Source organism: Takifugu flavidus, chromosome 5 (assembly GCF_003711565.1).
Source record: "Takifugu flavidus isolate HTHZ2018 chromosome 5, ASM371156v2, whole genome shotgun sequence".
Taxonomy (NCBI): Eukaryota; Metazoa; Chordata; class Actinopteri; order Tetraodontiformes; family Tetraodontidae; genus Takifugu; species Takifugu flavidus.
In genome coordinates, this window is record NC_079524.1 from 15,272,729 (window position 1) to 15,287,859 (window position 15,131).

The 15,131-nt window shown below is 43.1% G+C and overlaps 1 protein-coding gene and 1 long non-coding RNA gene across 3 annotated transcripts; one reads left to right on the top strand and one right to left on the bottom strand.

The window, feature by feature from the left end:
* Window positions 1-311: 311 nt before the first annotated feature.
* Window positions 312-5,291, bottom strand: LOC130526547 (uncharacterized). The gene is made up of 2 exons (XR_008950787.1): window positions 4,396-5,291; window positions 312-4,029 (listed from the first exon to the last, which is right to left on the bottom strand). It is a non-coding gene; the product is annotated as an uncharacterized LOC130526547 (long non-coding RNA).
* fam189a2 (family with sequence similarity 189 member A2) lies at window positions 3,213-14,961 on the top strand. 2 transcript variants are annotated; one of them, XM_057034306.1, is made up of 11 exons: window positions 3,214-3,755; window positions 5,231-5,287; window positions 7,013-7,123; window positions 8,283-8,402; window positions 11,100-11,207; window positions 11,374-11,507; window positions 11,895-12,021; window positions 12,269-12,338; window positions 13,413-13,535; window positions 13,674-14,011; window positions 14,341-14,961. In XM_057034306.1, the coding sequence occupies exons 1-11, from the start codon at window positions 3,480-3,482 to the stop codon at window positions 14,641-14,643; spliced, it is 1,767 nt and encodes a 588-aa protein (XP_056890286.1). In that variant the 5' UTR covers window positions 3,214-3,479; the 3' UTR covers window positions 14,644-14,961. The 2 variants fall into 2 exon arrangements, with proteins under 2 accessions (XP_056890288.1, XP_056890286.1); XM_057034308.1 differs by lacking the exon at window positions 7,013-7,123 and having other exon boundaries at window positions 3,213-3,755.
* The last annotated feature ends 170 nt before the right edge of the window (window positions 14,962-15,131 follow it).

Consider the following 15,131-nt stretch of genomic DNA (forward strand, 5'->3'; position numbering starts at 1 on the left):
ATGCATGTACTGTAATGTTTGAAAGGATTCACCCAGCCTTCACTAAGAAGGCTCCGGCTCCAACCATTCAATATGCTTCTGTCTGTAATGTTACTTAGACATTTTGAAACTGGCTTTTTAAAAAATCTTGAATTCTGCACCTGTGCCTAACTTAGGAGCCATTTTATTCCCTGATCTGCCCACGCACTTCCAGGTTTAACCCTCTGCTCAACTGAGAATTAAATATAGTGGAAGCTAAAATAAAGTGCACATTAAATGGCGTCATAAAATCAGATATCAGCGTGTTCCAGATTGATGTCGGCACCGGAGTATTTTGCATTGTAAAATTTTAATTAAAACAATACACTCAGTGGTCTTTTCATTGTTAATGTACTGCTATGCCCTTAATAATTAACATCATGACAGTCTTGCATGTGCGACTGCAGAGGATGATGGGATATATTGTTTGGTTGGCGATAATTGGTTGTACACTTCTTTTCACAATGTATTATTTATGGGATACATTGACACAATGATGTAACCACTCTCAATTAACAGACACCTTACAAAATGAGAAATGTGGTGTTTTTAACAGTATATTCACATTATGTGCTACATGATTAATCCAAGTAACAAAATCAACAAGCACAATTAATGTCAGACTGCCCAATTTGATCAGAAAACACTAAATATGGAGAATTAAATGAAACTACAATTGATCAGATTAATTAATTTATACATTATGGTGCCACCAAGTTGTTCTGGCATAAATATGACTTATGGACATTAATATCATCATTGTGTGGGTCATATCCCTGCAAATATCACACTACAAATACATTTAAATCACAAACTAATCAGAAACTCACAAAACCTCCAAACATCCATCCTCAACTGCTGCCCTTTGTGAGTTAAATAGTGAAGGAAGAATTAGACCCAATGTGAAATCAGGGTTTAGTTAAAACTGTCATAAAGTGCAGTCTGCTGTACCAACTTTAACCAACAGGTGTCACTTAAATGCAACATTTAGAATTAAAGCAGAATTTCTTTACTGTTCCTCGAAGAGCTTGATGAAAGTAACCAAATGACGATAAGTTAAATTTATTTTTCAAATACTACACATAGCTCACGATAAACAGTATTATAAGGTATGAATGAATGGAAATCTCGACTTTGACACGGAAATTTCCAGGACTATCCAGCTCCTAGTTCAGCCAGTCCTTGGAGGATTTACTCTCGTGTTTTTTACTGGTTCCACCTTGCTCTCCTTCCATGAAGGTCAAACTCGTGCAGTTTCCTCCTGATTGCAGAGGCACTTCAGCAGCAGCCTGCTGCAGAGCCCCTTGAGACAGGTTAGTTTTCAGTAAAACCAGTTTCACAACTCTTGCTTGCCTCAGATCCTCACAGGGCTGAAGATTCCTGGTTGGCTGTTTGGTTCTCCTACACATCTCTTGGTTGATTGATGATGTGTGTAGTTTTGGTTATATCTTTGTTTTGTGATGATACTCATATAACAATGTGAGCTGTGTTTAAAATCTCTGATTATGCTATGATTTTTCTGCCAACACAGGTCCAATCAACAGAAATTGAGACTTATCAAGTTATCTGCCGATACGTAAAATTAAACCAGCAAAAAGTTCATGTAACAGTTGGACAGGTGGATATTTTGATTTAGTAACATCATTACACAACCATGTTTTACAGCATTTTTGTGTTGTATCAGCATTTGTAACTAAAATATTTCAAGATCAGAACTTCTGATAGTGTAAAGAAGATAAAAATGGGATCAGGGATGCTCTACAGCACATATTTTTTCTTTTTCTGCGAGTGGAGGTCTACCAGGGTATAGTTAATGTTGGCAGGAACATTTAGTCCTGCTGTTGTAGCCCACTTCTTCTACTTCCTGTTTTCTATTCCTGCTTCCTCTTTCTGCTTCCTGTTCCTCCTCCAGTTCACAACAATCCAGCTTTAACCCAAAATAGCAGAAATAGTGTGTGTGAGAGGGCTGTCAAGACACACACACACACACACACACACACACACACACACAAGAAAGCAAGAATGGTCACTCAGTTCTTGGTATGGGTTCCATTTAAAGGAACTGCAGTAATGCAGCTCTGTAGGGGTCCATCAGTCTGTGGGTTTGCTGGGGTCTTCTAGAAGTGGAGGTTGCTCTGATAGTGGCCTTCAGCCCTCCAGCATTGTGTGGCTGATGTCTCTCACTTCTCTCCACAATGGTGCACCCATTCTCCTTTAGGTCAGGACAGTCAAACACAGGACACCTGGTCCTTAAACCAGTTAAGGTACCTTTGGCAGAGTGGGCAGGTGACAAGTCCTGCTGGGAAAGTGAAACCAGCATCTCCATAAAGCTGGTCGACTGAAGGAAGCAAGAAAGAAAGAGCCCTTAAATCTCCCAGGAGATGCTGCACTGACCTTTGACCCAATAAAACATCAATCTTTGCTGCTGTTTGGAGTTATTGATCTAAATAGAGTGGTAAGAGTGAGACCCCACACTCTTTTTAAAAATAACATTCTACTTTGAAGATGCTTGAGCTATATGAAGTAATATTGTAGCACTCTAGGGTTCTTGGCTGTGGGAGAACTCAGACTGAAACCTCTGTAGGCTTGTTCTGCAAATGTCCTCCAGAGTGCCATTCCATATAATACTTAACACGAGATACACGAACAAAGGGAGGTCTTCAATCACACACATAACCTTGCTTTTGGTGTCCAAGTGCAAACAGTAATTAAAACAGTAATTAAATACATCAACAACCAGAACTCAATAAATAGAACACTAACATTGAAAGTTGCAAAAAATAACATTTACAACAAAAACAGGGTTAACACAAACCTGAACCCACAGACACACTGCCACAAAGCATGCTGGGAAATTCCCACATTGACCCTCCCCAACAAGCTACAATATAATCAAGTCTTTGATATTCTCATTCATTGTGATGAATTCAGTTCCAAAGGGCAGTTCTGTGATTGCACACCACCAAATTCTTTTGTCCCCAGGGCAAAAATGGCACCATCAGAGTCTCCATCTAACAATCGGTTCTGCTTCTGCTGTTCAGATGGAAAGAACAAAAAAGTTAAGAAATCAAAATGTCCCAATAAAACGTGGAGCTGCCAGGATTTCATGCTTCCAGGCCGGAAACAGAACTTTCTGGATAGATAACAAAAACCAGGCCCTCAATTACGTTAGTGATAGATGAATAGCAGCCTGGAGGGATGGGAACACATTTCTTTGATTTGCAGAAGAGCTGCTCACATGTCCCACAGTGGCTAGCTGCTTCTGCCCCTCCCCCGTTCTTACTGACTGAACAGGCTGCCAAACTATGTGAAAGTGAGCCCAGCAGCGGTGCCGTTCAGTCAGCGTGTTATTTAAAACTGCCCACCATGATGGCAGGGGGACCCACCCTGCAGTTCGGGAGCACAGACCCTTCCTTGCACTAATCCCGCACATTCTCGGATTTTCCTTCCAATCTGTGGGAATGTCGCTGCCGGTGGTGCTGCCGGGATCCTGCTGTCCGGTCACCGGAGCTGCGCCGCACAGCGAGCCGCCACATCGGAATCGACCCCGCGGCTTGTCCGCTTCGTCGCGGATGACGGGCAGCGGGTCTCGGCTACTGCCCGGGCGGCCGCTGCTCTCCCTCGGCTTGTTGCAGCTGCTGCTCGGAGGATCCATGGTGGCGCTGTCCTTCGGAGCTCTGTCCCTCAGCAACTCTCCCCCCATTCGGAACTCCTGTCCGTTCTGGGCCGGTTCGTCGGTAAGTTCGCCTCCATGTGCGGTTGTTGATGGTTGTTCTCCCTCCGTCATGCACGCACCAGTCCGAGGCTGCAGCCATCTGTGTGGGCTGATGTTGGTAAAAATCTATTCTAAGGGGGGGAGAAAACTCTTCATTATATTATTATTTCCCATTTTAAGGCGGAAATGACGACAGATAAAAGCGCAACAACGTGAGAGTTGTTGTGGAACTTATCTGATTTCTGCTCGAGGTGTTCAACCTCTGGGGGTTGGTGTCAGCCCTCAGTGTGCTGCTGCTGCATGCATATGTAAAGTGAAACGTTCCAAATTAAAACACACTTTTGATTTAGAATGAGATAACTTATTAATTTTTATTTAAGGGTGTTGCTTTTTAAAATCTCCCCACTTTGCACGTGCAGGGTTTTGAAAGGCTGAAATATTGGCAAATAGATCTGCAGTTGCTGTAACATCTAAGTATAAAAAGAGCAAATAGTAATTTCTGAAGTCAGGATGAGAGAGTTGGCACTGTGGGGGTCTGGGAGTCAACGTTTCAGCCAGTATCAGCCAGAACAAATCTCTGCATAAACTCAACAAAATCTATCTGCTCAAACATCACTGCTATGAAAATGTGTGAGTCTGAATACTTGTTGTGGGCTCACTACCTTAAGGCATCATAAGTGCTGAATGTACAGATAATCTTCGGCACAGTTCTTAACAGCTTTCGGGTGGATCAAACCTGCTTCTGTGGGACGAGGCAGGACGTCTATGATGGCGAAGTGTGGCAGCTTGAAAACTGCTCTGCCTGCACTCCCCGCATCTCATCCACACACATGTTTATCACCTTCTGAAATGTCAAACAAAAATTTATCATGTGAGAAATGTGTTTACAGTCAATATTAAAATGATGTGAAACATGCTTAAAGTTCCAACAAGAGCATTTTAAAGAACCCCCCCCCCCCCCACAAAAGTTTATTGAAATACTCAATAATTAATGGAGGCTATACACACCTTTAATATGACCCCCAACCAAGGCTGGGCAGTCAAGACAAACATTGATTGAGTGTGTGTGATGAGGCCGGTCAGAGTGATCTTACAGACACACAGGACTTTGGGTGTGTGTGCGCGTATGTCCAGGAAAACGTCTGCACCGTCTGTCTACAGAAAGGGCTGTTGTTCAGCTGCTGCCAATTTGGTGGAAGCACATCCTTCGATTTTTTTAATGATTGCTTTTGAATGCCATTTCTCCTAAAAATTTGCTATTTAGCTGTTTAGGTAGGTGGTCGTCTTGTTTTCAAAGAATTGTTGTATCCCCGTTGAGTTCAGTATGTGGTCCTGATGTCATCACAGTTTATGTCTTTATTTTGGATCTCAGCTGCATTAAACTGAATTCTTCTGTTTTGCTTCTCTTCAAATACTAATAATATTTTTGTGACTGAAGTGACTGAACTTTATGTGATTATGAATTTAAATCAATGTTCTTTTCCTCGTGTGTTTCAGGTCATTCTGTCGGGCATTGTTGGCCTCACAACATGGAGGAGGCCAATGCTGCTGCTGGTAAGACAGGTGGTTTCCTCATGTTATGTTGTTGACGGCACAAAAACCAGTTGAATATATATTAATCTTTCACTGTTTAAACATTAACAGAATCTGAATTCTTCCGTGTATTTAACCTTCCTCAGTCAGTTCTTCCATATTATCAAGTATTTATTTATAGTTTGTCTGTCCTGTCTTGTAAAAACTAAATTCAGTCCAGATTTTAGACCTATTAAACCTGCATCTTATCCTATTGTCAACTTCCACTGTAATTTCACTGATGTAGCCATCACTGTCCAGATCCATGAGATGTTAACATCAACATGCATATTCAGAGGTCTGCATCTTAAAAAAATAAGATATTAATATATAACCTTAGCACATCATTCTCCTGAGAATGAGGATAAGGTTTCCCTAATTTATTCCTACAGTTAACCCAGTCTCAGACTGTAGTCTCAGAACAGGTTAAATAAAGCAGGTAAATGGAACAAAATGCACCATCAGCATTGGAAATGTGCTCTCTGTGGCATGTAATGCAGAAAAGAAGCTTGCTGAAATTAGAAAAAATGGTGTAGTTGTGAATGAAGAGGGCTAGAAAACCCGGCATCCTGGGACCAGCAGTGACGGCAGGTTGTGAGGCCGCAGCAGGCGGAAGCAGTCCTGACAGGTTTCTGCTGCTTTGTCAAACATTACAGCAGCTGCACTTTATTTTCAAGGTGCAACCAAACAGTGTGTGGATAAATATGTCAGGGGGAGGCCCACAGTATTTCACAATGATCTGGTGTCAAGACATTCACCCATGCCTCCAACCTGTAATGAACACGGCTCTATGTCATCTAGCCTGATGGCAAACAAGCCCCACGAAGGACAGTGGCCGGAGGCTTATAGCTTCCTGGTCACATGACCAAAGTCATTGTTCTTTCCTAAAAAACCATTAACCTGATAGAAATGAAGATCAGCTAAAGAAAAACAGGAACTGCTTCCTTTTTTTTCAGGCTGAATCTGATGGTATCTGCTTTCTGTAGGCTGCTCAGGGCGTATCCTCAGCTTCACAACGCACGCTAAGACCACAAGGCTGCAGACATGCTTTAGATTTAATGGCTCCTCATCTGAAGGACAACGAGCCACACATGTAGAGTCAGGATTTGAAATGCTTAAGAGCAGAAACAATTAAAATCTCTAAGAGCTTGTTAGATCTTATCGATGGTAAATATGAAAAATAATAATAATAAGGTCCCAAAAAAATTTGGAGATTGTTTTTGTTTTCATGGATTAAAGAGCCTGGAGCGGCTGTGACCAGTCATGTCAGACCAGCAAATATTAACCTTCTGTTGGAGGTCATTGATTTTTTTTCTTCAGTCAGAAATATGAAGTGTGCAAGTATCTTGTAAGCAGCACTTGAGCTCTGATTAGGCTGCAGAGAGAACCGACAGCTGAGGCCTGAAATAATGAACAACACTTTTCTGTGTGAGGGCTTTGAATCCTAATAATTTCCAGAGGTAGATGTGGAGATTTACTTTCTTACTGGTTAAGAAGAGATATTATTGGAAACACCATTATGAGTAGTCGTCCTCTCTCTTGTGTGACAGTCGCCTGTGTGTGTCTGAGTGTCGCGTCTCTCACCATCGATGACATCATGGTTGTTAACTGTTTTACAGATCTGACCGTCTGTTTTAGCGTTGAAACCACAATGATCCATCTTCCCTTCCCTCTTCCACCTCCCCTCCCCCGCACCTACATCTCCAGGTCAATGTGTTTGTCCTGCTGTCTGTGGTGTGTGTGCTCCTTAATCTGGCTGGATTCATCCTCTGCTGCCAGGGAGCCCAGCTGGTTTCCAGTATGACCAGCTGCAGACTGGTGAGGATGCTATATTGTAACATTTTGATGAGCAGTAAATCACTCGGCACTCTCCCCAACCCAGATTTTATGTTCAGATTCATTCTTCTTCGTCTTTGTATCATAAAGCTGTCTAGTCCGAGGACACGAGCTTGTTCATATCTCCACTATACTACAATGTTAAGCGACATTATATATGTGATATTACATCAAATGTAGCCCAAAAGTTACAAAAAAAGGTTACTCTAAGGATCAAGGTTCCAAGTTTGTGACAGCTACATGATGCAGAGGTCACTTTTAAAAATCTGACTTTCAGATAAACATATAGTAATGAAATAATTGTTTGTTGTGCAATCTGAAATGAGTTTAACCTGGTGACCCAGGTTACTTTCAGATATTGACAGGTCTGTTTTTCCTTTCTGTTTTGGACAGTCTGTCAGAAATAGACTGGGCTAAAATAGAGTTTTTCCCTGGAGGGGAAATGGTGACTCTTTCAAACTCATAATGGAATCATCTCACGTGACCAGCTCATAGAGCCGAAATCCCCGATTTGACGAGGGAATTTTAAGTGATGCCTCATTTTTAGTCCTCATGTAATAACAGTAAAAAAGTATAAGCAGTCCAGTTGTGCTGTCTTTCCCAATTTCACCAGTCCATTTATGCTTTTTGTCCTAGTATAACCAGTTATTTATGCTCTCTTTCCCAGTGTAACAAGTCCATTTATCCTCTCTGTCCCAGTGTAACCAGTCATGTATGCTCCTTGTTCCAGATTAACCAGTCATTTATGCTCCTTGTCCTATTATAACCAGTCATTTATGCTCTCTTTCCCAGTGTAACCAGTCCATTTATCCTCTCTGTTCCAGTATAACCAGTCATTTATGCTCCCTGTTCCAGTGTAACCAACCATTTATGCTCTGTCTCCCAGAGTAACCAGCCATTCATGCTCCCTGTCCCAGTCAATCCAGTCCATTCCATCATGCTCTCTGTCCCAGAATAACTAGTTATTTATGCTCCATGTTCCAGAATAACCAGTCATTTATGCTCCCTGTCCCACTCAAACCAGTTCATTTATGCCATCTGTCCTAGTATGACCAGTCATTTATGCTCCATGTCCCAGTCAGGGATGTTAAAGCATGTGAGCTGATCTCTTCCGTCTCTGCTGATTTGTGTGTTCCTCTAGAGTGAAGCCGGCGACGTGTGTTACTGCTGCGCCGTCTCTCCTACCTCCAAATGTCCTGAGGAGAAGCTGCTGCAGCTTCATCCTGCTCACTCCTGCAGCACCATGAGGATCCTGCTGAAGGTGCCCTGCTGACTCTGCACTCTGAGCTCACCAATCGAACCCCAACAGGAATAACAGACATTTATCAAACACCTCCTTGTATGTGTGCGAATGCTGATGTGCGTGTGGTTACTGTCTGTGTGCATTATTTTAATCAAGGTTAACGCAGTGTGGAGTGCCACCTCACTCTCACGTGATCCTTCTACAAACAGGCTGCTTATTTATAGCTGGTGTCCTGTGGCCTTGAAGTGACTGTAGGATAGAATGAACTGTTACTTTCATACAGGATAAGACAGTCGAGGACACGAGGTCACAATAACAACCACAAATCTATTAGTCACATGTTCAGGGCCCCCTACCGTAATTTCTGGTGTGGGGGCGCACCTAAATGTAAGCCGCAATGGTAATTACGGTAGTTCATAATCAACTTTTTACATATATAAGCCACATTCGACTATAAAACGCAGGTGTCTACCTTAGTACCACAGACAGCGCTGAAGTAGAGATAACCCCCCCTCCTTTTTTTTTTAAACATATATTACATAAGTTTCCAAATTTTTCCTCACAGTTAGGAGGAAGTTGCTGACACAAAGTCGTCTGTGCCCTCAACAGGTTAGTTTGTCTCATAGATCTGAGACACCGTGATGGTCCACCAGCAAAATCTTCCATTTTCATTTCAGTGGCAATTGTTTTGGCTTTTCAGCATGGTGGAAACCCCTCACACGTCTGCTCTCTGTGTGTACTCAGTCTTCAAGAACGTGTTCAAGTTCAGCCCATCGGGCCTTTTTTCCTAGGAAAGCTTTCGTCATCTTTTTGCATTGAGACACTTGTACCATCTCCAAAGTCTCACCATGGATTAATTCATGCCAAACTTACATGCAGCAGCTCTATTTCCATCTGTTACATCCAGATTGATGGCATTTAATTTAAAAGCAGCATGAAATAAATTCTTTCCTTCATATTCCAAGATTAGGGTGTGTGTTACGTGTATGAAGCGCCAAATCAAGGATCTAAATAACTGACCCTACCATTGTGTTAGTGACTTGTTCTGTAATTTTATTGGTCTGAAGATCATGAGCAGGAAAACAACATAAATAAGCCGCAGGGTTTGACACCTGGGGAAAAAAGTAGCGGCTTATACACCAGAATTTATGGTAATTATAAAATACCAAGTATTGTAGTGCTAAAGTTTCACTTTCTTGACATTGCATCTGAACACCTCAGGACCTGTATTCACCTAAGAGCTCCCAACTTAGCCTAAAAACTAGCAAAGACTCTGATTCAGGATGTTTTTAGAGTATCTCTGAACAAGAAGGACAAACTTTAATCTTCCTCTGGTGGTGTGGTTGAGGTTGCTAGAAGATGAAGCTGTGATTGGTTGGTACAACAATAAACGTGCTCCTCATAATGAAAGGACATTGACAACAAGCGACTGTATTAACAAGTGTGTAATCATGAAAATAATTGCAGGTCATGATGATGAAACTCACTGATTTGCAAATTACTAAATTTGCTTGCCATGCTGGTCCATATACTGCATAATCTACTTGATGCTAATGGCGGACGCAGTAGTTACTGTCATTACCAGCATCACTGTACAAAGCCATTTAGTTTTAGCAGATTGACGAGAACACAATTGAAACCCCCTTTGCTAACTGAAGGTGGTGACATTGTTCCCCTAGCCAGGTATACAAGGTAGGGCTCAGTCTGTTGGGGGGCTGGGCTGAAGCAGAGGGTTCTTAGTTCAAGCCCAGGACAGACAAAACATGGAAAGTGTTCTGGTAGCAGGGGAAAGTGCAAGAACACCTTCGGAGCATTGCCCAAATACCCTTGAGCAAGGTACCAAACCCACAAAAATGCTCCATATAGGGCCCTGTGATGAACTGGCGACTCATCCAGGGGTGGACCCTACCTTCGCCCATCGTTTAACCTCCCCGTGACCCTTAAAGGGATAAAGTGGTTAAGGCGACGTATCATAACGAGGTATCCAATGTTGTGATTAACTTCATCTCAGCTGTTATTGCCTAACTATGTTGGGAGGGACGCCTGATGAGGTCAACCACAACATCATCCCTGCACGACCAAGTTGGGAGAGTCTTAATAAATCACTGTCCTTCAGTATACGGAGAATCTCTCTCCTTCCTCCTCTTAACAAGTTTTCTCCTTAGCAGCTCTCTTAGGTCCTAAGATGCTTTGTCAATAACTTTTAAGAAAAATCTAAAGATTTGCGGAATTTCTAAGATTTTTCTTAGAATGACATCACCAAGAGCTACTTTTAGTCTAGTATTTTTTTGGTTGTTTTTTCCCCACAGTCCTTGAATGCATCATGTAGAAGTTTAAGTTGCTGTGTTTAATCGGCAAACCACCACCATCAGTATGTGTCCATAGCGGCAGTCCTAGATTCGGTCAGTTCAGAATTACCCAGTAGAGTCCAGTTTGTTCATGTTTAGAATGGACACTCCTGTTGACCTTGCACACAGATCTTTCCAGTAGCTCCTGAAGCTGCGTCTTCAGTGTGTGCATCTGCACGGATGATTCTTAAATCCTGATTGGATTTCATTGTGTGAATCAGTGCATGAATGTGATATGAAAGGGTGAATAGAGACAGTCATGTAAAGATCTTTAAGTGGTCTTAAAATGCCTTTTAAGGCTCCATTTATTTAAAACAAAACGGTATTTTTTATCGTTACCAGTACAGTGTTTTCTTTTTTCTTCCAGAAAGTGTTGTTTGCACTGTGTGCTCTGAATGCTCTGACCACTGCGGTGTGCCTCATGGCGGCGGCTCTCAGATATCTGCAGATCTTCACCACTAGAGCATCCTGCATGGTACGTTCACACCTCTTGCAGCTCTGTCTGGCAGCTCCTGAAGCTGACAGGCAGGCGGGCACAGGCAGCTGACTATCTGACTCCTGATACCTCAAAATCCATCGATCTATCCCTCCATCCATCCATCTAGAATAACCATGTGATGGGTTTTACTGCTCTGTGATAGGATGAGGCCAGGACCACAGTTGAAGACCAGGAGGAGCCTCCCCCTGTCCCAGGCCCCGATGATTTTGTGGCTCCAGCCCCTCCACCTTCCTATTTCTCCACCTTTTACTCCTACACACCCCGTGTGGCTCGCAGGTGACCAGAGCAATGCCACACAATGTGGTGATTTCATGGATCATTAAGTGATCCATCATTCGCTGCGGACGTGTACATACACGTTTTGTGTTTATATGAGGTTTGATTTTCTGGGATCTGCAGTGGCACATTGGACTTGAGCAGGTGTGACTTGTACAGAAGTGATGAGATGTAAATCTGACATCAATTACATGCATTGCAGGTGGTTTTTAGAGGGTTTTTTCAATCTGTCCAAATAATGTTAAATTTTACTCAAAAAGACACTAATTTTCTTAGTTGATTATTTAAGTATTCATTTATATTAAGGGATTTATCACTAAGGAACTGATTTATGTGTTGAGTTGTTGTGAAGGGGGATGTGATAGGTTTGTGGTTTATTCCTGCCAGGATGCTCGGGGACAGCATGATTCCCCTCCCTCATATCTACGGGGCTCGGATCAAAGGAGTTGAGGTCTTCTGCCCATTGGACCCTCCACCCCCATATGAAGCTGTTGCTGCAGAAACAGTCACACAGGTACATACAAGTAACACCTGAGTTTTACAGAACAATCATTCAGAAGTCTTTAATACATCCCAATTCTTCCTGGAAACATTATCGTTAAATATGCTTGAACTTGAGTTTTTACACGTTCCTCTTCATTGTCCTTCATTGTACAAGTTAACAGAAAGACAAAAGAAAAATGTGTTTATGGTTCCTTTTCTGACTAACATCTGTAGTTGCTTTACTGGTGTGACCGTGTGATGTTCTGCGTCCGTTGTAGGAGCCACAAATCGCTCTGACTGAGCTTTCAGTGAGTCAGGCTGCCTCTCCTGCTGCCGCCGGCGTTTCAGGTAGGACATCTGCGCTGGACATCTCTGACTGGCAGCAGACGATGTTACAACAGGTGTCATGAAGAAATCCTGACAGAGTGTCTGGTGACAGAACCTTGGACTGGTTTGTGAGATGAAATCATAAATAAATAATTCCCTGGTTAGAACCAGACGTTGCTGGATGTTTAGATCTCTACCTGCGGGGTCGGTGATGCCGAAATGTCGGCGGTTTAGTGCAGTTACAGCGCCATGATCTTGAGTCTAACCCTCACCTGAGATTATAATGTTGAACTGTCAACGATGAGTTAGAAAAGAATATCAGGCGAGGCAAAAGAGACCTAATTAACGGATATTTGACAGCAGCAGAAAATGAAAATGAAACCTGTATGAAAAATTCACAGCTATGTCAGAAAAAACCCCATAAATCTTTAGATTAACCATTATTTCCAGCAGTGCTCACGGTTCGGGGTTAATAATAACTTCTGTTCAGCACCTTCTGCTGTCACGTTTGCACCCACAAGCTAGAAAACAAGCTTTTCTATTCTTGGTTTCCTGTAACTTAACACGCTTGCATGCAGTAATCTTATATTTTTAACAGACGTGGAAGCAAACAGCATAAATCTAATGACTGGCCACTGCTGATGAGTTCTGGCTCTGTTCACTCTGGAAGCCCAGTTCTGGGGCACTCTTTTGTTGGGCAGGGTATAAACAATGGGGACCCTGCATGCCATGGGAGTTGTGTGACCTCAAATGCTAATGAGATCACGTTACACCCGTCAGGTCGGATTACTGTCTGGTGTTGTGCACAACTGCATCACAACCAGCCTCCACATTGTGTATTAATTCCTCCAATGATGTGATAATCGGATCCTCCTGCAGTCCGGGTGATCTGAATATGATTCTCTGAGTCATGGTGGATAGTCTGAAGTCTGTTTTTAGAGCATCCAGTCTCAGATGAGGGTCAGTTAAGATTAGCAAAGGTCAGAACCAGGTTTTTTTTGGTCAGGTTCAGTTTTTTATGGCCTGTTCAAACTAATGGAGTTGGTATCCATCAGTAACCGTCGGGTCTTTTTCTTGGTTCTGTTCTGTTGACAGACACGAGTCCATTATCAGCGTCAGCGGGCGTCGTTGCGCTCCATCCACCGCAGCAGCAGCAGATGACGCGGAGGAAGGCAAAAATTCATCGCTCCAGCAGTGATCCGGTGCTGATTGCAAAAGGTTCCACTTTTTCTTCAGTTTTCTGCTACAGGGACACAAAATTTTTATATTATTGGAGAGTGATTTCACATCTGAATCATTGCGGGTGGTGATGAATTGAACTTGAAATGTTTTGCTCCCCTCTGGTCCCGGCTGAAGAGCAGAGCAGCAGTGACGCCCTCCTCGCCCCATCTCTTCGGACCACAGACTCTTCCACTCAGACATCACAGTCCACGTTGTCCGCCCAGACCCAGAACCAGGTCACGCTTCGGCGGGGCAGCCGCAACAGAGTGCCCCGGCGGCCCCGGCCTTCTTCCATGGTGGACTACCAAAGCTACCGACACACACAGCAGCTGGTCAGGAAAATCCTGGAGCAGCCAGCAGCTCAGGGTCTGAACTCGGAGGTTCAGGAGTTGGTGGAGAGCATCCGGAATGTTCTGGAGTCCGATCAGGAGCATATGGAAGAGGCTGTACGTTGTGCAAGTTATATAGAACAGGTAGGAGTTTCTGGATGTACAGTTAGCATTCAGAAGAATACAAGCAAGGCTTAATCTGTTAGTCTACATATTTCTGCTTTATTGTTCTTTATGTGGTTGGGGTTTCCCCTTAAATCTACTGTTTCACTCAATTCTGCTAATAAACAAATTGGATGAGATAAACGTTATGAATGAGTTAAAATTTAAGCTGCACCACATCAACAGGAAACCAAAGATTAAGAAGGAATCTTTCGGAATTTCACTCTCACAGGGGGAAATTGCTTTCTTCGGAGAATAATAGTGTTGTTCATCTATTGTGTGGTTACGTTTACTTTCAAATGTGCTTTCAGGTGTTCATAGACTCTGATTTAGGTCCCTGCCAGCCTAAACCTCCCCAGCAGCCAGCGGCTGGCAGCTGTTCCCAGACGTTCCCTCGTCCCCCCAGGAGGAGGCCGGGTGTGCTGCACCTGCAGAGCTGTGGAGACCTCAGCTCCTTCACCTGTGCTGCCATCGAGCTCGCAGAACAACGGGGAGTCAGGAGGAAAGTGTCTTCGAGGGTGGGCTCTAGAGCAGGTTCAAGGGCAGGATCTCGTCTGGAGCCCTCAGAGCGACCTCACAGCCTGATCGGAGTGTTTAAGGAAACGGTGCTCTGAGAGGAAGCGCGTCAGAGGGCAGCACAACAGGAAGCTGCCTTATCTTAACTAAACTCTGAGAAAAACTGTTCAAATTCATCACTGAGCGCATGTGTGCGTGCGTGTGTGAGGGGTGATTGCAAGTTTTTTTTATAGATTGTTCTGCTATTATTGTTTTGTGACTGTTGATTTGTGTAAATCAAAACTGGGGCACTTTGTACTGAAACAGATCCCCAGAACTGAAGATTTTCAATGCTTTTAAAGCATTTATTTAGATTTTCACATGTGAATTTGTTTGTAAGTGTTGATGCCAACTCAATACAGCTGTACTTGAAAACAGTTGTGGTTGATTTTTCCCAGACCTTTTTTTTAGGGATTTGCTGACTGAACAGGGTCTCACGCTCTCGCAAAACATCTGAAGCATTTCAGACAAAACTTAAACTTGTGTTTATAGCACATAGTGGGCGTAAATCTGCCAATAAAGCAGACTCGCTGACATTTCCGTACTG

What these genes read in the sequence shown, in the direction of transcription:
- fam189a2 (XM_057034306.1), top strand. Translation starts at nt 3,480, where the DNA reads ATGTCGCTGCCGGTGGTGCTGCCGGGATCCTGCTGTCCGGTCACCGGA. An exon ending in ACACCCCGTGTGGCTCGCAG is followed by an intron (nt 11,508 to 11,894) that starts GTGACCAGAGCA and finishes TATTCCTGCCAG; the next exon opens with GATGCTCGGGGACAGCATGA. An exon ending in GTGCAAGTTATATAGAACAG is followed by an intron (nt 14,012 to 14,340) that starts GTAGGAGTTTCT and finishes ATGTGCTTTCAG; the next exon opens with GTGTTCATAGACTCTGATTT.